Source organism: Staurois parvus, unplaced genomic scaffold (genome assembly GCF_062004578.1).
Source record: "Staurois parvus isolate SC_StPar_1 unplaced genomic scaffold, SC_StPar_1.0 ptg000098l, whole genome shotgun sequence".
NCBI classification, from domain to species: domain Eukaryota; kingdom Metazoa; phylum Chordata; class Amphibia; order Anura; family Ranidae; genus Staurois; species Staurois parvus.
In genome coordinates this window covers 3,279,181-3,303,407 of record NW_028317894.1, presented here as the reverse complement: position 1 = coordinate 3,303,407, position 24,227 = coordinate 3,279,181, and the positions used below count along the sequence as shown (strand labels likewise).

Genomic DNA, 24,227 nt, shown 5'->3' with positions numbered 1-24,227 from the left:
AAATGAACAATTTCAAATTAAATTAAAACTGGAATTAGACTTTAGGGTTGCTTTGCATTTGATAGAAATAAAAACACCCTGGAAAAAATACTTATAAAGTGATTATCAGTTGTGATTCTCAGTTTTTAAGCAAAAGACTGGTATATAATATGGTGAACATGTAATATTTGTACAGTAATGTTTAAGTAAAAATGCCATACAATGTTTGACTGTTTTTCAAGGGTTTCCATATTTTCCTTCTTCTGTGAGGCTAAAATAGTTTTCCGTTTTATCCCTTGCAGGTTGACTACAGCAGAAATTGAGGCACGAGCACAGTCCCTCTACCTGTTTGAGACTTTGAAAACCGACCCTCAGTTGTTTTATGAGCACATGACAAAATACGTGTATCCAACCATTGAAGGCAGAGACCTTCACCGTCTGCTTTACTATTATACTCTTCTGGATCAGTGTGGCTGTTCCCAGTATGTTACACATGCTATCAATCCGGAGTGTCATGTGAAACTCCTGAAGAAACTGAAAGCAGTGGCACAAGGTACAGCTCTCTTTGCCTCCATTTTAAAGTGGTCCTAGCATTGTATATAGCATCATAGGACTAAGCTGTATTATTTCCCCTATTCCACACTCTGGCAGGCTTCTGCCACACAGTGCATTTAGTTTCCCAGAGCCTGTTCTCTACCATGCTATGGCCTGCATTGTATGCATGATAATGATCCCCCCCCAATGATTATGGATGTGGGAGAGAAGTGGTGGGTGTCAAGAAACCTACCAGAACAATAAATGAGATAAGTATTACAGCTTCTGCCTCCACCCCTAGACTCAAGCATTTTACACTTGCGATGAGGGGTATATATTTTTTATTAATTGAGTTCAGTTATAATTGCAAGTATATCAATATATTTTTTGAATAGTTTTTTTTAAATTAAATGATCAGAATATGGTTCAACAGTGTCAGTGTGCATAATTTAACTTGACAATAAAATGAGTGATTGTTCAGTTTGACATGGGGCCAGAGAACAGGGAAAACACACAGATGAGCATTCCTAGTTCTGTGCTACAAGATTAATTAATGATCTCATGGCAAGAGGCATTAAAAGGACTTAAAAAGGTGTATTGCAGTGAGGAAGAGGTTAAGTACTGGGAAAAGTTGCACTACTTGATCAACCCCTCACCCCATCCCACCATCTACAGAACTGTACTCCCACGATGCATCAGGTTGTGGGAGTGGAGATCCTGTCATTCAGCTACTCCATGGTCCATTCATAGAATACAGTGCATTGTGGGAGTGTAGTAATACAAGTTCTTTGAATAGTGGAAAGGAAAGGGCGGCCGAGCAGCTGTAGCCTTGCAACTGCAACTCTCCTATCACCTGCAGACAACTGCTTAGGACAGTATTCGGCGGCTCTAGAGACACACAGCAGGGAAGACTTTTTTTGCAAGTGAGGGGGAAAGCTCATTGCAGAGCAGCACAGACAGCAGTAAAAATCCAGCAAAAAAAAAGTAGAAATAGTTCTTTTTTTTTTTTTTTTTTTTGGCCTTTAAGTGAATGTAGGGATAGTGGCACACTTGGTGTGCTGTGGTAAAATTGTCCTGCATTGTGTCAATGAGTGTGTAGCAGTATGGGGCTGCCTGTTTGTGAAAATGCTGAAATTGTGTATTGCAGACTTTTGTTTGGAGTTAGTGTGTTTCATTACTATGTGTTATTCCCCCCTTGATAATTGACTCCTTTTTTACTGACCTTGAAACTGAATCATATTTATATGCATAATCATATGGTGTCAGATGTGCATGTGGTGTGAATAGTCACTTATAGATATGAATATAATGCCAAAACAGCACCAAGGATATATACAGTACTTACAGTATGTGTATATTTATATACAGTATATATATATATATATATATATATATATATATATATATATATACACAGTGAGGAAAATAATTAATTGATCCCCTGCAGATTTTGTAAGTTTGCCCACTTACAAAGAAATGAAGAGTCTATAATTTTTATCATAGATGTATTTTAAATGATAGAGACAAAATTTCAACCAAAACCAGAACAAAAACATGATACAAATGGTATAAATTGAGTTACAGTTCAGTGAGTAAAATAAGTATTTGATCCCCTACCCACCAACAAATATTCTGGCTCCCACAGACTGGCTATGTGCTCCTGTGGTACACAGATTAGTCCTTTCAATTTAAGAAGGTGATCCTAACATGAACTCGTTATGTGTTGTGACATTATGAAAGGTGAGGTGATTGAGAAATGCTATGTGTCACCTCACATGCATTCATATCTGGAAGACTAAGGCCGAGTCTAGTCCGGGTTTTCTAGGCCAGGGCTTGAAAAAGCCGCTCGCCAAATGCGAGGAGAAATTCCTCTGTGGCGAGCACATATGAAGCATGGAGAAACTGCACCTGCGCTCCAAGCTTCATTGTGAAGCCGAGTTCCGGTTTACAACTTCTGGTTTCCGGCTTCTATGGCTCCGCTGAGAGGAGACACCCTCTCCACCGCCACGGGGGACTTGGAGGGACTAGGAGTAAGTACTGTATACAACATGTCATATCACTATAATGGAGTACAGGGGAGCTGGGATATACATTACTGTGTACAGTTTTTATATTTTGGACTCTTTCTTCTAAAGAAAAATGTAATTTCATAAGCTTTAAGGGGGCATGGTTGGGGGCAGACCTGGGCAAGGTTGGGTGGGGCAACTAGTGGAGAGTAAGTTTTGTGACTGGCTAGTAGGTCTGGACTCGAAATTTTAACCCCTGTTCTAGGCCACTTTCGCAGAGTTGATTCCGGACCGGATTTTGTGGTCCACTGATGACCATCCGCAGGTGGTATAAATCAAGCAGGACTGGAGCAAGCAGATGCTCTTGGCCTGGGACTCAGAGAGCCATACCTGAGAGAGCTGTGGATGAAAGTGTTTCTTTGGAAAAGAAAGGAAAATGTTTGCACACCGTTTTGTTTTGTTGGTGACAGGGAGAAGCCCTTCACCTGTGAGATAGGAATCTCCTCTGTTTAGTTAGTGCCTGGATGGCAAGGGCTTATTTTCTGTTCTGTTTATGATGCATGCAACCTTTTAAATAAAACTGGCTACAAGTCAGATTTTTAAGAAAGACCTGCCGTCTGGGCTACCTTTTTCCCTGGGGAAGGTGATCCCCCATCTGAGCTAACCCCCACAGTGTATATAAGACACCTGTCCACAAAATCTCTTTCTTCCATTCAAATTTCACCACCAAGGGCAAATGGCCAAATAGCTGTCATAGGACGTCAGGGTCATTATTGTAGACCTGCACAAGGCTGGAATTGGCTACAAGACCATCAGCAAGAAGCTTGGTGAGAAGGAGACAGCTGTGGGAGAGATTATTTGCAGATGGAAGAAATACAAAATAGCCATCAATCGCCGTTGGTCTGATGCTCCATGCAAGATTTCGCCTCATGGGGATCATGAGAAAAGTGAGGGATCAGTTCAGAACTTCAAGGAAGTAGCTTGAGAATGATCCCAAGGCAGTTGGGAGCACAGTCACCAAACAAACCATTGGTAGCACAATATGCCGCCGTGGATTGAAATACAGCAGCACCCGCAGGGTCCCCCCCCCCTCAAGAAGGCAAATGTACAGGCCCATCGGAAGTTTTCCAATGAACATCTAAATGATTCAGAGAGGGATTGGGAAAAAGTGCTGAGGTCAGATGAGACCAAAATTAAGCTCTTTGGCATTAACTCGACTTGCCGTGTTTGGAGGAAGAAAAATGCTGACTATGACCCTAAGAACACCATCCCTACAGTCAAGCACGGAGGTGGAAACATTGTGCTTTGGGGCTGTTTTTCTGCTAAAGGTAAAGGCTGACTTTGCTGCATTGAGGGGCCAATAGAGGGACCATGTATTGTAAAATCTTAGATGAGAACCTTCTTCCCTCAGCCAAAACACTGAAGATGGGTCGTGAATGGGTCTTCAAGCATGATAATGGCCCAAAACATACCGCCAAGGCAACAAAGGAGTGGCTCAAGAAGAAGCACATTAAGGTCCTGGAGTGGTCTAGCCAGTCTCCAAACTTTCATCCTGTAGAAAATTTATAGAGGGAGCTAAAACTTCAAGTTGTCAAGAAACTTTAAGGATTTAGTAAAGATCTGTAAAGAAAAGCCAAATCCCTCCTGAGATGTGTGCAAACCTGGTAACCAACTACACAATACATCTTACCTCTGTGCTTGCCAACAAGGGTTTCTCCACCAAGTACTAAGTCATGTTTTGCTTGAGGATAAAATACTTATTTTACTCACTGAACTGCAACTCGCTTTATAACATTTGTATTACGTGTTTTTCTGTCTCTATCCCTTCAAAAACACCTATGATAAAAATTATAGACCTTCATTTCTTTGTAAGTGGGCAAGCTTACAAAATCTACAGGGGATCAAATAATTATTTTCCCCACTGTATGTGTATATACAGTTGTGTTCAAAATAATAGCAGTGTGTTGAAAACAGTGAATAAAGCTCAAAATCCTTCTAACAGCTTTTATTTCCATACACACAAATGCATTGGGAACACTACACATTCTATTCCAAATCAAAACATCAAGAAAAATATATCAAATTTGTGTTGTTCCTCTAAAAAAAAATTGAAGAAAAGTGAATATTAGGACTGTTCAAAAAAAATAGCAGTGTTTGTTTTCTTCTTTACCAACTCAAACATTCACTATATAAACTGAAAAATGTTTGAAGATTTTGCTTTCCTTTGAATCACTTAATTAATATTTTGTTGTATAAGCACTGTTTCTGAGAACTGCTGTACATCTGTGTTGCATGGAGTCAACCAACTTCTGGCACCTGTGAACAGGTATTCCAGCCCAGGATGATTGGACTACATTCCACAGCTATTCTCTATTTCTTGGTTTTGCCTCAGAAACTGCATTTTTGATGTCACCCCACAAGTTTTCTATTAGTTTAAGATCCGGGGATTGGGCTGGCCACTCCATAACGTCAATCTTGTTGGTCTGGAACCAAGATGTTGCACGTTTACTGGTGTGTTTGGGATCGTTGTCTTGTTGGAACACCCATTTCAAGGGCATTTCCTCTTCAGCATAAGGCAGCATGACCTCTTCAAGTATTCTGATGTATTCAAACTGATCCATGATCCCTGGTATGCGATAAATAGGCCCAACACCGTAGTATGAGAAACATCCCCATATCATGATGCTTGCACAACCATGCTTCACTGTCTTCACAGTGTACTGTGGCTTGAATTCAGTGTTTGGGGGTCGTCTGACAAACTGTCTCCGGCCACTAGACCCAAAAAGAACAATCTTACTTTCATCAGTCCACAAAATAGTGCGCCATTTCTCTTTAGACCAGTCAATGTGCTCTTTGACAAATTGTAACCTCTTCAGCACATGTCTTTTTTTCAAGAATGGGACTTTGCGGGGGCTTCTTGCAGATAGCTTGGCTTCACATAGGCGTCTTCTAATTGTAACAGTACTCACAGGTAACTTTACACCTTCTTTGATCTGCCTGGAGCTGATTGTTGGCTGAGTCCTTGCCATTTTGGCTATTCTATCCATTTGAATGGTAGTTTTTCTCTTTCTTCCACGTCTTTCAGGTTTTGGTTGCCATTTTAAAGCATTTGTGATCATTTTAGCTGAGCAGCCTATCATTTTCTGCACTTCTTTATATGTTTTCCCCTCTCCAATCAACTTTTTAATCAAGTTACGCTGTTCTTCTGAACAATGTCTGGAACGACCCATTTTCCTCAGAATTTCAGAGAGAAATGCACTGTAACCAGCATGTACATTTGCTGCCTTCCTTCCTTAAATAAGGGCAATAATTGCCACCTGTTTTTCAAAGAATGAATGACCTCACTAATAGAACTCCACACTGCTATTATTTTGAACATGCCCCTTTCAATTAGTGATTCAATTACACAGAATCAGCAGCATGCATGTCATGACTGTTGGGTCTGTTGGATTTCTATTACTCTACTACACCTGCTAGTAAATTATTTGCCATGTAAAAATATAATTTCTACCAAAAACAGTGATTGATCAGGTTAGTGATGTCTGATGGCTATTATTTTGAACACAACTGTATATATGAAAATTATGTCACTGAACTGAGTGCCAAAAAATCCAAACAAATTGTAAACCATAAAACTAAACAAACAGTGAAACAATAACCACACTCAAAAGAACCATTACAAATACTCAATACATGATATCCAGTTATCGCGCTATTAGTAAAAAATAAACTATTAGTGAGTTATTAAACGTATACTTTAAATGTATTCCAACCAATATTATTAAAGCAGAACTCTGGGTAAAAACGTTTTTCCATGTTCTTGCTGCTGATCTCCTACCTTAACTGAATATGTCCTCCATCTTTCTGATTCACTCAGTAGTTGCTCTGAAATAAACTGATGATTTTCAAATAAAACTGTTAATCCCCTGTGGTTTCCTGTTTGTAAGACCAGTGGTTGCAATTCCTCCTATTCCCCCAGCCACTGGTCTAGGCACGGCCCCTCTGTAGTTCTTCCTCCAGAAAGCAGTGATGTATTTTGTCCTTTCTCACTGTAGTGGTTGGAGTCAGACTCCTGGTCTGTACCTCCCACCCAGGCAGTGTTCTAAGAATGACAACTCAGGACACTCTGGGGTTTATTTACTAAAGCTGGAGAGTCCAAAATCAGACTCCCTTCTGCATAGAAAACAATCAGCTTCTAACCTCAGCTTGTTCAATGAAGCTTTGGCAATGAAACCTGGAAGCTGATTGGTTTCTATGCAGAAGTGAGCCTGACTTTGCACTCTCCAGGTTTAGTAAATAAACCCCTCTGAGTCTGTCCCACCTTCCATAGCTTCTGCTAGGAGTCTCTGCACCTCCTCCACTAGTAAACTCCGCTAGTGTATATACTATACATACTAGGGATGCACTCATATATCAGCCACCGAACATAGTGATAACGGCATTTTGCCAAAAGGAAAAAAGGTGCTGATAATGGCCACTAAAAACACGATTTTACCCAGATTTTTGCCGCTATTTTACCTGCAATTTTGCCATGATTTTACCTGGAATATGGTTGCAATTATATTTGTGATTTTACTTGCAATTTTGCCACGATTTTACCTGCAATTTTGCCACGATTTTACCTGCAATTTTGCCAGGATTTTACCTGCAATTTTGCCATGATTTTACTCTCAATTTTGCCATAATTTTACCACGTTTAGGGTGCTTTTTTCATAGGTCATGTGACTCAAAGAATGCATCCAAAGCACAACACGTGCTTTCAATGCTTTTTTACTGTGTTTTCAGTGCATTTCGGACCTGGTTCACTCCAATGCAGTTTGCGTTTTTTTCCGTTTGGAGTGCATTTCACTTTTTTGCACGTGCGATTTTGAGGTGTTTTGCATTTTTTTAATTTATTTTTTTTGGACAACTTGTTGCTGGGCAGATTATGAATGAAAATTGCATAAAAAATATAACATGTTTGTTTTTTAAGCATTTTGCTGCATTTTCAATGCATTTCAGGCCTAGTTCACACCAATTCAGTTTGTGTTTTTTCTGTTTTGCCGTGCTTTTTGCAATGCAAATTTGCTAGTATGTTTTTGATGCGTTTTGCACTTTTTGAATGTTTGTTTTTTTTTGGCCTGCTTGTTGCTGGGCAAATTAAAAACACATAAAAACATAATACTTGTGTGCGTTTTTGTTGCATTTTCAATATATTTCATGCCTCGTTCAGAAAAACCAATGCAGTTTGCAATGTTTTCTGTTTTGTATGTGTGCTTGTGTTGCATTTTTGTAATGCGTTTTACATTTTTTTTTTTGGGGGGGGGGGGTGGGTTTGGCCAACTTGTTGCTGGGCAGATTAAAAACGCAGGTTAAAGTGGAGTTCCACTTACTCTGTAGAAAAATAAGTAAGCCGCTACAAAAACTGTAGCTGCTGACTTTTAAAAAACAGCCAGTCATCTGTCCCACAATCTCGCGTTGCCCCCACCACAGTCCGTTTCACCGGCCGTCCTGTATTCCAGGCATCGGCATCTTCAGTGTGGGCACCCGGCTGTGACAGCTTGCGGCTTCACAGCCGGGTGCACACTGCACATGCGCGAGTAGCGCTGCGCTTTCTGAATGGCCCCGTAGTCTTCTGGGACCTGCCACGTGTCCCACAAGACTTCGGGAAGGGAGGGTAGGAGGACAACTTCCATTTCCAATTGCCTAGGCGAACACAGCGGAAGTGGGAGCAGGTACCTGTTAAATTCGGATACCCCACCCACTACCCAAAGGTGCCAATCTTTAAAGCGGAACTTCCCCTTTTGGGTATAACTCCATTCACACTAGGGTGTTTCAAATCATTGGTGGCATCTTCTCAATTTGAAAACACGCTGTGAAAAGGTGGCCACACGATGCCCAAAAAAGAATCCGACCATTATTGGGCATTGCGCGTCCTGGGATTTTGTTTGTGTGATTGTGTTGCTTTTTTTGCACATAAAAACTTCCCTCGTTTTCAGGTGCCATTTAAATGAATAGCATCTGAACATGTGATTGCGCGGTTTCACATTTTCACAGTGCGTAGTCAAATCGTGACCAGAATCACATCAATTCCACCTGCAATTTGAAACTCCCTAGTGTGAATGGAGCCTTATGTCCCGCTACTTTATTTCTGTTAATTTGTGGCCAGGGATTTGATCTTAAGGGATCATACAAGCAGCTGCGGTTGTTAGAAAAATAGGAGAATTCTAATATTTAATTCCAGCAGATAAACGATATAATTCTGGGCAATTAGTTTACATTCTGTTGTAAAGTGAGTGATCCATGTGAAGAGAGCAATAACAGCTGGGAATGTGTGGGTGTGTTTTCTGTTGAAATGGGTGAGTACATATTCAATATGTACAGGCCTAGTGTACCCACCCACATTCATTGCAATTCCCAAAGGTTGATGGGAAGTATAGTTTCCTGAGAGGTGCTGATATGATGTAATGCTTGCTGTTATATTTCCTCCTTGGCAGAGCAGAGGCTGTTATTTTTTTGAATTACGGAGATGACTTCCTGAAAATTCAATCAACCTTTTCTCTGCAATGGTAACGAATTTCACAAATGTGTGTGTAGCATGGGTGTAGCAAGATGGCAGCTGCTGTCCATGCCAGAACTGACGTTACCACGCTTCTGTCCTACACGTTGCGTCACAGGTCACTTGACTTCCTCAGGGCCCTGAGGAAATTACATGACCCATGGTGTAACGCGTAGGACGGAAGCGTGGTGACATCAGTTCCGGCGTGGATGGCAGCTGCCATCATGCTACACCCATGCAAGTACACCCAGACTGTTACATGATGTTCTGAGCTTGTAGGTCTGCAGACCCTGTGTATTTAATGTAAGTAGGTATTTGGCGTTTTGTTGCCTTATAAATTATAATCACTACACTATGGAAGTGCTTCTTTCTCTCTTCTTTGTTGGGATCGGTTGAGAGGCTGTCCGATGCATTTTCACTAGGAGGGGGATACCACCACTGTTGCTGACGTTTCCTGGATTATTGTGTAAGGCTCCCATGGGATTTTGACCTTTGAAGTGTGTTGGGCCTTAGGGGTTGCAGCGTGCAGGTGAGGAGGCATTTTAGCCGGTGGTGGATAATTTATCAAGTTGATCACCCTTACTATCACCTATCAAGTTTTACATGGGAATTTCATATTGGACTTTGCACGCAGCTGTTTTTGTGGACTTTACACTATTTTGTGTGTTTATTCACATTTTTTTATGGCATCATTAGTGATGTGTCCTTTTGTGTTTGCATTTACCATTTTTCACATGTATACTATTAATTTTTGGCATTACTAGTCACATGTGCCTATGTGTTAGTATTCATTATTTTTCTCATGCATTTTTATGATATATTCACTATTATTCATCACATTTGGGTTTTATGTTGTTTCATGTGCCGCTAGATGGATATACATGTTTATCACATTTTTTGTGTCACGGTTCCACTTTTACATTTATGATCTTCACTTTTTGCATTTTCTTATATGTTCAGTTAATTTATAGCACCACTATAGTACATTCCTGTTTGGGTCCATTACGTTTAGTTGAGGACGTGTTTGTTTTGTGCTGTTTTTTCACATTTGACAGTGTACTTGTGCTGTTTGTGCTGTTCTTTTCACATATGACAGTGTACTTGTGGGTATTTATCTTTCCCATCATTCTTTGTTGAGATATATAGATTAGATTAGCGCAGCACCATCTTCTTCTCTAATATTCACTGTTGATAGTGGCACCATGGGGTAGAAAATCCACATGAATAATGCCACATTTGTACCAGAAAACATTTGCCATCACTTTACCTGCAGACACAATTGTTCGAAATGTTTTTGGTGGTGTGAGTCTGCATGCTTCCACTGCTTTGATGCTTGTTTTGATTCCAGAATGAAATGATGTTCACAGGAATGACTGCTGTGGGCCAGGATCATCACTGACGGATGTACGGCCATATTGGAAATGATTATACCATTCAAATGTCTTATCACTGTACTGTGCTTGAAGTTTTCTGTAGATATCTGCGGGTTTTACATTGTTCACAAGAAACTTTTATCACCACGCACTGCTCCATGCACCCCCTAAAACTGTTATCTGCCATCTTGATTAACTGTCTCTGGACTGGCCTGTGACATGTGCACCACTTATCAGTAATAGGACACACTTGCCACTTACTACAGCATTTAGTACTGCCACACTAACACCTCTCTTTATACCTGTAAAATTAAAAGTTCCAGTAAAATAAGTATTGGACACATCACCATTTTCCTGGGTAAATATATTTTTAAGGGTGGTATTGACATGAAATTTTCACCACATTTTGGTAACAGCCCATGCAAACCATGCATACAAAGAAAACAAAACAAATACGTTCAGAAATATGAGTTATGTGTTTTAAAATGAATGACACAGGGAAAAAGTATTGAACACGCTAACTGAAATGTATTTGGTACAAAATCATTTGTTGATAATGACAGCTTCAAGATACCTCCTGTATGGAGAAACTAGTTTCATGCATTGCTCAGGTGTGATTTTGGCCCATTCTTCCACACAGTCTTCAAATCTTGAAGGTTCCGTGGGCATCTTCTGTGAACTCTGATCTTTAGTTCTTTCCATAGATTTTCTATTGGATTCAACTTAGGTGATTTGCTGGGCTATTTCTTTTAAACTAATTTAGAGCTTCTTTGGCTTTGTGTTTGGGATCATTGTCTTGCTAAAATGTACACCCTTGTTTCATCTTCACTATCCTGGTAGATGGCAGCAGATTTTTATTAATTATGTTGTGGTACAATTGTCCATTTATCCTTCCTTCAATGACGTAAAGTTTGCCAGTACTGTATGCTGAAAACAGTCCCACACCATGATGTTCCCACCTCACATGCTTCGCTGTTGGGATGGTGCTTTTGCGGTGATGTGCAGTGCCATTTGACCTCCAAACATAGTGTGTATTGTGGCATCCAAAGAGTTCAATTTTGGTCTCATCTGACCAGACTATATTCTCCCAGTATTACACAGGTTTGTCTAAATGTTGTGCAGCAAATTTTAAACAAGCTTCAATATGCTTTTTCTTTAGCAATGGACTCTTGAGGGGGAGCATGCATACAAGCCATGGTGGTTGAGTGCATTACTTATTGTTTTCTTTGAAACAATTGTACCTTCTAATTCCAGGTCTTTCTGAATCTCTCTACAAGTGGTCCTTGGCTCTTAGACAACTCTTCTGATTCTTTTCACTTTTCTGTCAGAAATCTTGCAAGGAGTACCCTGTCATGGCCGGTTTATGGGGAAATGTTTTTTCCACTTCCTGATTATGACCCCCCAACAGTGCTCACTGGAACATTCAGAAGTTCAGAAATCATTCTGTAACCAGTGCCATCAGTATGTTTTACAACAATAAGGTTGGAAAGGTCTTGAGAGAGCTCTTTGCTTTTACCCATCATGAGATATTTCTTGTGTGACACCTTGGTAATGAGACACCTTTTTGTAGGCCATCAGTTGAGACTGAACCAACTGATATTAATTTGCACTGACTAGGGGTAGGATTGCTTTGTAATTACTGATAGATTTCAGCTGGTGTCTTGGCTTTCCATGCTTTTTTGCACCTCCCTTTCTTCAATTGTTCAATACTTTTTCCCTGTGTCATTCCATTTTATTACACATAACTTAATATCTGAACTTATTTGTTATGGTTTCTTCATATGTATGGATTGCAGGGGTTGTTACCGACGTGGTGAAAATTTCAGGTCAATAGCACCTTTAGAAATATATTTACTGAGAAAAATGTAGAGGTGTCCAATACTTATTTTACCTGCTGTGTGTGTACATATATATATATATATTTATTTATTTAGTTTTATGCACACAGTAGCTATTCGTGCATTTGCTGCTTTTCCTATCCATACTATGAAAGGCCTTCAGTACCTTGGAGAGCTCCCAGGAACAGGACAATGATGCCACATTTACAGGCTGATTAGTTTGTGACTTGTTTGCAGAAATTGCTTATCATTGTGTGGAAAGATTTCTGCATCAAAGGTAATGCCAACGAAGAAATGACAAAGCAATGATTATGTTGTGAAAAGATGTAACTAGGGATTTTTGAGCCCCGGGCACAGAGCTTGTACTAATACTACTTTCCCCTACCCGAAACTTCATGCAACTTCCCATTTTTATCCTTTTGCATGCATTCTCTTCATCATCTTTGGTATGTGTGTTGTTTCCAGGCATAATGGCAATTTTCATAAAAATCTAATGTGTAACAGTCAGATTTACTTTGCTGACCTCTTCGGCATTATTAAAGCTGACTTCCAGCAGTGCACAGCTCAGTTTCAACATAAACTGTAGGTACAGTAATATGGCTAGCTGTAACAGGTTTGAGAAATTCAGATACCAGCCGACTTTATCATGTGTGGAAAAATGGAAATGGTTGTTTGAGGGCTGCATACAAATGTACACCTTCCATCATACCCAAAATCTGTCCAAGCAAAAAACTATAAGGCATATGTATAAATGCCTTAAATATGAACTCCGGGAAAATATTAAAAAACATCACCAATTCAATTTATTTATTAGAACAGTTATCTAATGAATTTTAAAACACACTTTATATGTATCTGAATGTACAGTATCTTCTATATTTATTTTCTATTTTCAACACAGCTGCTCTCACGCTGAGGGAAGAGGGGTCAGATAGGAAGTCAGTCCTGGCTCTGAGAACTTGCTTACAGAAACATCAAGCAGAGAGATGATCATATCTTCATGCTTGTATTCCGTCATTGTCCAGTCAGCAAACAAATTCAATGTTGGTGACCAAACTGTATTGCTTAACTGCTGTGAATGAGCAAGGTCGCTAACCTGGGTATGCTGTCTGTTAGCAGTGCTTGGCTCAGAAAACTGAAAAGAACAAATCGTTTGGTAATTAAAGTGGAACTGCACTGCATCTGAGCACCAGAAACCAAACATGCTATTTAATTCATTGTCAATATTCAAAGAAAACCCCCCCATCCGTCCATGTCTCCTTGCTTTTATGTTTTTGATAAATCATTTTAAAAAACGTCCTCTGGCATTTCTGGCAGTGGCCATCTTGAGTAAGGGCAGATGATTCATGTAGCATTTACTTCCTGGAGTCCATCTGCCCTTAGCTCAGGCATAGGCTGAACTGATAACCTTCTCTCTCTTCCTGAAGACTTCTAGGATGTATGACACCATTTGCCTAGGCACGGAAACCAGGAAATAACTAAAGAAATGTACAAAAAAAAAGTTTAAAACAAGTAGACATGATATACTTTACTATCTATTTACTAATGCTAGCAGCATAAGGATTAAAAATAGTTAATGTTGATTGAGAGATAGAAGTTCCACTTTACGAAATTTCACATATATTTAGCGGTTTAGGCAAAGTTCAGCTATACAAAGGATAGCATGGAGGTAACTTTAAAATCTTGACTTTGCTTCTCACTGTTAGGTAGTAGCTGTACACACATTAACCACTTGGCCTCCGGAAGATTTACCCCCCTTCATGACCAGGCCATGTTTTGCTATTCGCCGCTGCACTTTAACTGACAACTGCGCTTTCATGCAACACTGTACACAAATGAAATTTATATAACGTTTTCACACAAATAGAGCGTTCTTTTGGCGGTATTTGATCATTACTATTTTTTTTGCATTATAAACAAAAACAGACTGAAAATTAAACAAAAATATACAATAAGAAATCTGAAAAATAAAATGTCTTCATAAATTTAGTCCAAAATGTTTTTTGCCACATGTCTTTGGTACATATAAATCCCAATAAGTGTATGTTAATTGGTTTCCGTGAAAAGTATAGCTTCTTTAAACAATGATATAGATACTGGAAATGGCGGTGATCAGTGACTTATAGTGGGACTGCGATAGTACAGCAGGCATACTGACACTGGGTGGGAACTGTCACTGACATCTTCATAATAATAATACAGTGATCAGAGCTAATAAAAAGCACTGACACTGTGCTAATGACACTGGGCAGGAAGGGGTTAATATCTGGGGCAATCAAAGGGCTATGTGTGTGTTAGGGAGTGATTTAATTGTGTCCTTTGTTGTGTTTTACTGGGGGATGTGCTGTTTTTTTATCTGGCCTGGGAGTCCTGGCCATGAATCGCTGGCCGGGACCTGGTGATTGACATCTACAGGAGCCAATGACAACATGGGTAGGATGTGGGAAGAATATACTTACTTTAAACCATCACACGGGGTTGGGGGGATTAAAACTAGAAGATTCAGAATCTGGTGCAGCTGTTCATGGTAACTAATAAGGTTCTGACTCTGTTCAATTAAGCTTTGACAAAAAAACCTGGAAGCTATTTGGTTTCTGTGCAGAGGTGCACCAGATTTTGCACTCTCCGGTTTTAGTAAATCTCCCCCAAGGCATGGTACAGCCCCATCCAGATTTTTTGGATTAGTTGTAGAACAGTATTTGTTCATATATGTTACAAAAAAAATATATAATTGGTGCAATGGTTTCTCAACAGGGCTGGATTATAAAAAGATGTCGGACTCTAACTCAAGTCCCCTAGAAGCTCTGGAGCTCATCCTCACCAGTCAAAATGTTTTGGCCATTTCTAAGCTGGCTTCCAGAATCCCAGAGCTAGATGGCACCATGCTCTCTTCCAGCTCTGTGCATGGTACATGGCTGAAGAAACTGTTCTGGAATGGTGACCCCCAACTACTAAAGAAAGCCCCACAATCTGCCAGTGAATGGAGCCAGGCATATGACATCTGCAAGAAGTATTTCGACAGACTCCGCCCCAGTGATATGATTGATTTCACTGATGAGATCACCTTTTCCTCACGTGCTGTCAGCCAGGTAACTGTCTTCTTAACTTTGTCAGGTGTTTTTAGGTGTTGCTGCGATGAACCCAAACAGCATGCAAAAAGTGCCTGCCATACTTTTAGTTGTGATCCAAAATTCTTCTGTGCAGCTCTCTGGTCTAGGCACACTTACCACTAAGTCCTTGGTTTGGGGTCTAAGCTGAAGGTCTAGCATGCTTTGGCTCATCCAGTACAACAATGTGTATACCTCAGCAGGTATTTATGGGGCATATGCATTGCATTGTGTCTTGCTGGGGGATATTCCAAAGCTCTTCTGCTTGAGCTAAAGCATTCAGCAGTGCTCCTGGGTTCAGAGGCTACTGTAAAATGTAGAAGAAGCTTTGATCATTTGAAGTATGTGTGGTCTTGAGTTTTCATATGTTATTTTGCTTGTGAGCATGACAATCGTTCTGCGTGACAGTGCGGGGCTTGGCCTATCAGCACTGTCACATGGGCAACCCATCGGCCTGTTGTGGGCTATGACTCTGGCAATTCAGAGCTTACACTCCTGGCAGCTGAACAGAGTGGTGGAGGAGTGAGTGGAGGGTTTGTTGATGTTTTTAAAGAGGTCTTATTTGAAATGACCCTGTTGCTTATCCCTGTATGAGTAAAACACATATTTAAGGCAGAGGTTCTACCCCTTCCTCAAATTACTAAAACATTTTTACTGCTATATTTTATCTCCTTTGGAAAGCACTCCCCTGATGTTGTGTCTCAGTGATTGTTGTTGCAGGGACCAGGGCCATCTTAATAGCATTATGGGCTCCTGGGCAAAGTAATGCATTGGGGCCCCTACCAGCCTGTCTCAATTTAAAGCGAGAGGGAGGAGAGAGAGAAATGGAAGTAGGGATGAGAGATAGAAAGGGTTTAGAAAGAAAGAACATTAAGAGATGTACAGTCAGTCCCAGTGGTATCACTCTGTGTGCAGTATACCAATGTCACGGTCCTGGGGGAAGGGAGGCAATGCTAAAAATATCCTTCCCCACTACCCCCCCCCCATTTTTGGCCCTAATGGGGCCCCCAGTTACTTAGGGCCGCTGAGTAGTGCCCATGCGTTAAGACAGCCTTGGCAGGGACAGGAAGTGAGGGCTATCTTCCCTAAGTGGAACTGGTCAGCAATGAAGATCTCACAGCCACTCTAATCCTTTCAGGCTCTTTACAAAACAAATGAGATTGATTTCTGCCAAAAATGTTTTATCACAGGTAAAATTGGTCAGATTTTCAAAATACGACTTGAAGTCGTTAATTTTGAAGATGGTTTAGAATGGCACACATGTCTGAATACAAGAAGAATCCTTCAATCAAATGATTTGGGGGACATAAATCATTTTGAAACCTGTGAATATTCATGTATCAAATAAGTGTGTTTGTAGAATGATCCATTGTAATTATTAAGTGTCATCCTGTTTACTTGCTAGAATAATTGGCTTTTTTTCCGTTTGACTTTTTATTTCCATCATTTACATACTGATTTGTGAAGTGTTTGGGTGTTTTACTATTTTGTAATTTTTGTTTTTGCATTAAGTTCTGTTAGTGAATTTAAATCATATTTCTATTTTATTTTGATCACAACTTTCCATCTGCCTCACAAGTTGGAATAGCACATAGAATCGTTTTGGCTGTGCTGTTAAGTGTGCAGGCCACGTGCCCTGCAGACCTGACAAACTGGCAAGATGAATGTACAGAGATGCTAAGTGGGCTTTGTGTCCAGTCATGAGTGCCTATAGTGCCCTACTTTCAGACTGGCAACTACAAGGCATTTTCAGAACAGTAACCAGACTGTTGAAGTTAGATAACTGTGTTTTATTATTTTTTTTGTATTAATATGCAGTACAATTTATATTTCCTCAAGCTATATTAAGCATTTAGAATATATGGCCTTCCATCATTAAAAGAAAAAAGTACAAAAATGTTGATGTCAGGTCAGATATTTCTAGGCCCTTTGGCTACGTGCCTCATGGGATTTTTTCAGTCTTTGTTATTGGACATATGTTTTGTTGATCTGTCATTATGCTTCCCTAGCTAGTGAAAAAAGCATTAAAGTGATATTAAACACACACTGTTTAATTTAAATTGTCTTTTCTCTTTCTGTATGGGGATGATGGCAGTGTCATTTTTTTAGTACCTTTTTCCTAATTGATGTACAGCCGTCACATGGCCCAGCTTTTAGGATATAGAGTAAAAATAAATAATATAAATAAACTGGTTTTAATTCATCATACAAATATATATTTGAAATCAAATCTTGATTTTTTTTTTTTGTTTGGCAATACCATGGTGTGGATGAATTTCTGCCAACCACAGGCTGTGTCACACCCCTCCATCCTGTGTTTAAGAATAACAGGGAGGTGAAACCTACATCAATCAAGATGCAATACTCCGCCTTAATTGTGTTTAGCTGATTAGTGGGCATGGGGGAGGAGGGAGGGAGTGGGCTGTCATTTACCACTGTGTATCTGCCCACATGTGTGACTCTATAGTCACATGGGCTGCTCAGGCATGATAGAGAGAAAATGCTCAGGATAGAAATACACTGAAAACTGAGCATGTGCACTAGCTGCCAAAACTGCTCTGCGAAATCCCCAATTGCATTCTGGACATGGAGAAAAGGTAGAGATAGAGAACAACAGGATCAACCAGGTTTTTTTGCAGAAAAAAGAAAATGAATCCCATAGGGACTGAATGATTATGAATAGCATGTAATACAGCATTTATTGGTTGTTTTATGATGTAACGTTAATGACACTTTAGCTCTGTACTGTACTTCAAGAGATCAGTGTGTTCCCCACCACCACAGGTCTTAGTTTCTGTTTAGGAGTCACATTCAACAGGACTTGTTGCAATGTTAAATACATTTCACCAATCATGTAAGTGGTTTCCCCAGCACTATGCTGGTGTATGGTCCTGACACTCACTGAAGCTACAGTAGCTATTTGGATGTGTGGCAAACATTGTCAACATTATAAAACAAGCTCAGCTGACTGTGATTAACTGCTACTGGAAAAAAACGTAACATGGATACACTATAATCTTCAAAAGAATATTCCCAGCTTCTGTTTATATTTTGCTATGCTGATGCAGAAGTCATTTTTGGTCACTACTAGATGCAAATCCAGGAGAAAACAGTCTGCTCATTTACGCTAATGCACTGCCCCTCCTATGTCTCCTCCTTGAGAACCAGTATCTAAACAAGACAGAGCTCTCTTCAAAGTGGTGATTGAAGCAAACAGTAGGACATGCATAGCTTGAAAGAATCTGCATGTTTTCTATGGATTCTGAAGATCTAAATTGTGTAAAGACCATGTAAACATTAAATCTATACATAGATGCAATCACTGTGCTGCAATATTTGCCCGGGTTTCCTAAATTATATCCAATATTATATATCCAATTATATTCACTACTGTATATATCCAAGCATTTTAAGTCACATTAAGGTCTAAAAAATAAATAAATGTTTGAGTTCAAATTTTGATTGGTCTTCTGTCTGTGAAATTTCCTGTACTTTTTACCTTTCATAAAAGAAATGGGGAGGCGCACTTGCTTCCACACTGGGAAGCAAAGACAGCATTAAAACAAAAGTTCTAACCCTTCCTCAGCTGTATTAAACATGTTTTTGTTTTATCTACATCTCCTGTTGGATAGATTCCTATTCTTTCTTATCTTAAGTGCTCATGCAGATACTGCTGGCCAGTAATTTTCCCCTATTCCAGCAATTAGCTTCCCTGCACAGATTGAGTTTATCTTTTGACCTGGTACTCCTTCCATGTATGAATTTTTCTTTTTTTTTTTTTTCCTGGTAACCTGCTGGGATACTTAGGAGATTTCTTATTTTTTGTCATTACTGGAAGTGAGGGGACATTCCCTGAAAGGGGCACAGATTCTGTATAAAAAAAGTTATGGCCTCTAAGGTTCCATTCACATATGAACATTTGCAATCTCATCGATGAACACAACACAGAAATGGGAGTTCTTCAAAAAGTTTGTATGTGAACACACTGCAAAATATATTCCCATAGGCAACAAGTTTAAAAGGCTAAAAATAAAACCTATGTGGCTTACGGTCAAAGTTAGGAAAGCTATAAATAATAAGAAAAGAGTTTTTATAAAAATAAAGGAACGCGATCATCGTTTAAACATTACAAAGAATATAAAAGGGAAAAAATAAGCGAGCGCTAGAAGTCAGTAAGCAGCTAAACACCAAAGGTACCAAAAAGACCTCCCAAGTAGACAATAAACATCAGGGTGTAGCGCTAAAATAACCTTAATGCTGATAAAAATAAGTAAAACCAATAAATAGTAAGTACATACAATGATAAAATGACTCAGTAATAACCTATGAATTGTGTCATTGCAATCAACTCAATAAGTATAAATATTATCAATCACAAGGTGAGTGATCAAAGTGACATGGTGCTTACATATACAAAATAAAGTGATTCAACAGTGGTGTGATATGTCACTAATCAGTGACAGTGCCAGGTATGAGTCCAAGATTAAGGTGCGTGGGAGATCGTGACGATCTTTGGGATCCCAACGATCAACGATGAATAAAGCACCTAGATCGGATGGCATATGTAACAGTTGTGCGCATAGAGACCTGGATGCTGGCAGCCATTTTGTCTCTCATGACTCTCGATTCTTCCTCCTTCTTTCTCCCTTTCGAAAGGAATGTGAGTCTGTAAGTGAACAGAGGTCAAAAGTGCATATCTTACTCCAGGGCTGTAAACCCCTAATTAGTCTGGTTCCAGAATGTCTGCTTGATAACCACTTTCCTCTGCCCGGTCGTAAAACCATAACTCAGTCGATCATGACCTGCAAGCAATTACAGCAGAGTCTGCCATAAAACGTACATCCCGCATGAGTCATTTTTCATACAAATTCATAAACTTCAGCAGGAACTAGGCACATTGATATGAAGTATACATTTGGATAGGTCATTTTAATATGAGTCACATGACACCTTACGTCCCTATGTAGCACCTACAAGAGGGTAGAAAGTAATATCTTTTATCCGGAGTGGCAGTATATGCTACAGTTTGGTATCTGCACATTTGGAATATGATTCTAAATATTAATCTGCCAGTTGCTAGGATGCTACCTGTACCTATTGAAGGTTATTGACCGTAGTATGAACTTGTAAGGCATTTGGTCCTAAACTTGGTTAACCCATCCCCAAATGCGGTGATTGGCTATTTGTTCTCAGGAGACACCCCTTTGAGATAATAGAAACAGACTGACAGCCTGGATAAAAGGGAGCTCTCCCTTTTAACATCAGGAACCATCTTTTGAGAACAAAGGCAACCTTTTGTTCGGATGATTGGACTCTGCTCAAACCAAGGACTTTTGCAAGTATTCTGCCTTCTGAGACTTCTTTCCTTTTGTTTCTCTGTTGTTTTATTACTCTCTTATATATATATATATATATATATATATATATATATATATATATATAATTTGTTACGTTTTTTTTGTAAATATTTTAATTGCACCATTTTGACCTTTTTAGTAATAAATCCTATCTTATGAAAAGTGTTGAACTGTTTTTAAAGCGTTTAATGCAAACTAAAAGAATCCCTGTCTCTGAAGAGTGCTACTGTATGTGATAATCCTCTGAATACATCTGTCTGTGGTGACAGTGTGTTACAGACGCTTATACTAATATCATAGTGTTACTGCTAAGATTTGTGAGTTTCCTCCTTCTCTGTAAAAAGGTGGTGGTGGCAGTGTGAAGGGTTAACTGCGTAATTAACATTACCCAGTAACAATCATTCTCAGGCTGCTGGCACATATTGTCAGGAATGGACTGGCCAGCAATAGTGGGACTCAGCTGCCTTATGAGCTGCAGTACCAGGGCTGGCCAGCGGGTGCTCCCAGCAATCAGAGACTCAACCTTGCAGCCAGTCAAACACCTGGAACTAATTATACTGGTGTATTTAAGGGACATTCAGACCTGCAGACTCTGCCTTGGTGTTGTGTTTCTCTTGGGCCCTGTATCCTGTTCCTGCTCTCTGTTCCTGTCTGATTCTCTGCTGACCCTGCTCTGATCCCTGGCTTGTCTGACCATTCTCCTCTGCCTGACCCTCTGTACCACGCTGCCCGCTACCTGTTGAACCTGGCCTGTGACCCCGACCATTCTCCGCTTGCTCCCCCTGTACCTACCTGCCCGACTGATATTGACCCGGCCTGCCTGACGACGCTTGCATTGTATGTACTGTTATCTGTGGGTGGTTGGTTGGTTTGTTTGCACTGTGTTATGTTTTAGTATTGCACTGCGTTTATGTTTGTATTGTTAGTGTTAATAAATTACATTGTTTATAACATATCTGAAGTCTGCGTTTCCCTGCGTTAGTCACACACCTCTGGTCATACCCGGGAGCCCTGACATTACACCAAGGCCAATCCTGACCAGAAGTGGCTGCACAGGGAAGCCATCTTGGCTTGTTGATGGGAAGGATGGATCTGGATGAGGTTGCGTATTTATATCTGCTAGTGTTTGATGACAGGGAGTATGCTTATCAAACTCTGAAGGAGTATCCCCGGGATGAACTGCTAGAATGTATACGGCTCGCTCATGTTCTAGTAGATCAGGGCACAGAATTCTCTGAGGTGCAGCCTTTGATTGAGGTTTGTGCTGAGTTGGTTTCATCTGGTACCCTCGAATGCAGGGAGGAATTTTTGCCACCATTTAGTGCAGACCAGGTAGAGTCCCTGGTATGGTTATTAGAGGATGATGTGGGTTACTTTCTGGAGCGTTATTCCACATGTTCACCACAGACACTAAGAGATTGTATAAACGCAGTGCAGTCTTTGGTCAGACAGGCTTTGTGTAAGCTCAGCTTTGTTCAACCCATACTGCAGACATGGACAGATTTGTTGCACCCAGCCTCAGTCAGCTTACAAAGACCCAGTCCTGCTTCTAATCTATTTCCTCAAAACTCTATTCCTGCATTCCCAACAGCTCCTCCTGCCCTGCTATCTACCGCATGTCAGTACCCTGTTCCCACTCGCTGCACCTATCCTGCCTTTAACCCTGTAAAAAAGCCCTCTGTAGCAACTGCTCCCTCTCCTGTTCCATCCTCCAGTTCTTCTCTGTCTCCAGCTGCTCCATTCGTTTGCAGACCTGCGTTTACTTGCAGTGCTCCAGTAGTTAAAACCAGAAAAAAGCGAAAATTCTTTCCAACCAATACCATCCTGCCAGTATCCAAACCGGTGAGCCTGCCGTCTGAGAACCTGCCTTCCGTGGTTCAGCCTGAAGCCTCTACTCAGCCTGAATCCTCTACTCGGCCTGATGCCTCTACTCGGCCTGATGCCTCTACTCGGCCTGATGCCTGAACGCAGCCTGATGCCTCTACTCGTCCTGAAGCCTCTACTCGGCCTGAATCCTCTACTCGGCCTGAAGCCTCTACTCGGCCTGAAGCCTCTACTCGGCCTGAAGCCTCTACTCGGCCTGATGCCTCTACTCGGCCTGATGCCTCTACTCGGCCTGATGCCTCTACTCGGCCTGAAGCCTCTACTCGGCCTGAAGCCTCTATTCGGCCTGAAGCCTCTACTCAGCCGGACGCCGGCATTCAGCCTGATGCCTCTACCCAGCGTGATGAACTGATCCAGCCTGACGATCCTATTAGGCCAGTTGACTCGATGCCCGCTGTTGATCCAGATGATCCGGTACCTGATCCGGTGCCCGCTGTCGTGCCAATTGACTCAGAGCCCGCTGTCGTACCTGGTGACTCGGTGCCCACTGCCTTGCCAGATGACGCGGTGCCCGCTGGCGAGCCAAATGACCTGATGCCTGGTGACCCAGTGCCCGCTGTCATACCTGGTGACCCGATGCCCGCTGTCGAGCCAGACGATCCAATGCCTGGTGACCCGGTGCCCACTGCCTTGCCAGATGACGCGGTGCCCGCTGGCGAGCCAAATGACCTGATGCCTGGTGACCCAGTGCCCGCTGTCATACCTGGTGACCCGATGCCCGCTGTCGAGCCAGACGATCCAATGCCTGGTGACTCGGTGCCCACTGCCTTGCCAGATGACGCGGTGCCCGCTGGCGAGCCAAATGACCTGATGCCTGGTGACCCAGTGCCCGCTGTCATACCTGGTGACCCGATGCCCGCTGTCGAGCCAGACGATCCAATGCCTGGTGACCCGGTGCCCACTGCCTTGCCAGATGACGCGGTGCCCGCTGGCGAGCCAAATGACCTGATGCCTGGTGACCCAGTGCCCGCTGTCATACCTGGTGACCCGATGCCCGCTGTCGAGCCAGACGATCCAATGCCTGGTGACCCGGTGCCCACTGCCTTGCCAGATGACGCGGTGCCCGCTGGCAAGCCAAATGACCTGATGCCTGGTGACCCAGTGCCCGCTGTCATACCTGGTGACCCGATGCCCGCTGTCGAGCCAGACGATCCAATGCCTGGTGACCCGGTGCCCACTGCCTTGCCAGATCACGCAGTGCCCGCTGGCAAGCCAAATGACCTGATGCCTGGTGACCCAGTGCCCGCTGTCATACCTGCTGACCCGATGCCCGCTGTCGAGCCAGACAATCCGGTACCTGATGACCCGGTGCCCACTGTCGTGCCTGTTGACTCGGAGCCCACTGCCTTGCCAGATGACGCGGTGCCCGCTGTCGAGCCAAATGACCTGATGCCTGGTGACCCGATGCCCGCTGTCCAGCCAGACGATCCAATGTCTGACCCAGTGCCAGCGGTCATGCCAGTTGACTCGGAGCCCACTGTCGTGCCTGGTGACTCGGTGCCCGCCGCTTCGTCTGGGGGCCCGAGACCTGTCGCTCCGCCTGGGGGTCCGGCGCCCGCCGCTCCGCCTGAGGGCCCGAGACCCGTCGCTCCATCTGGGGGTCCGGCGCCC

The 24,227-nt window shown here is 41.8% G+C and overlaps 1 protein-coding gene across 2 annotated transcripts in view; it reads left to right on the top strand.

Moving 5' to 3' along the window:
- The window catches only part of NBAS (NBAS subunit of NRZ tethering complex), a 1,021,307-nt gene that overhangs the window by 707,355 nt on the left and 289,725 nt on the right, over window positions 1-24,227 (top strand). For both annotated transcript variants that reach the window (XM_089671087.1, XM_089671086.1), the window contains 2 exons: window positions 282-532; window positions 15,023-15,357. In XM_089671087.1, coding sequence (XP_089527213.1) covers window positions 282-532; window positions 15,023-15,357 — 586 coding nt within the window. The remainder of the gene's footprint in view (window positions 1-281; window positions 533-15,022; window positions 15,358-24,227) is intronic.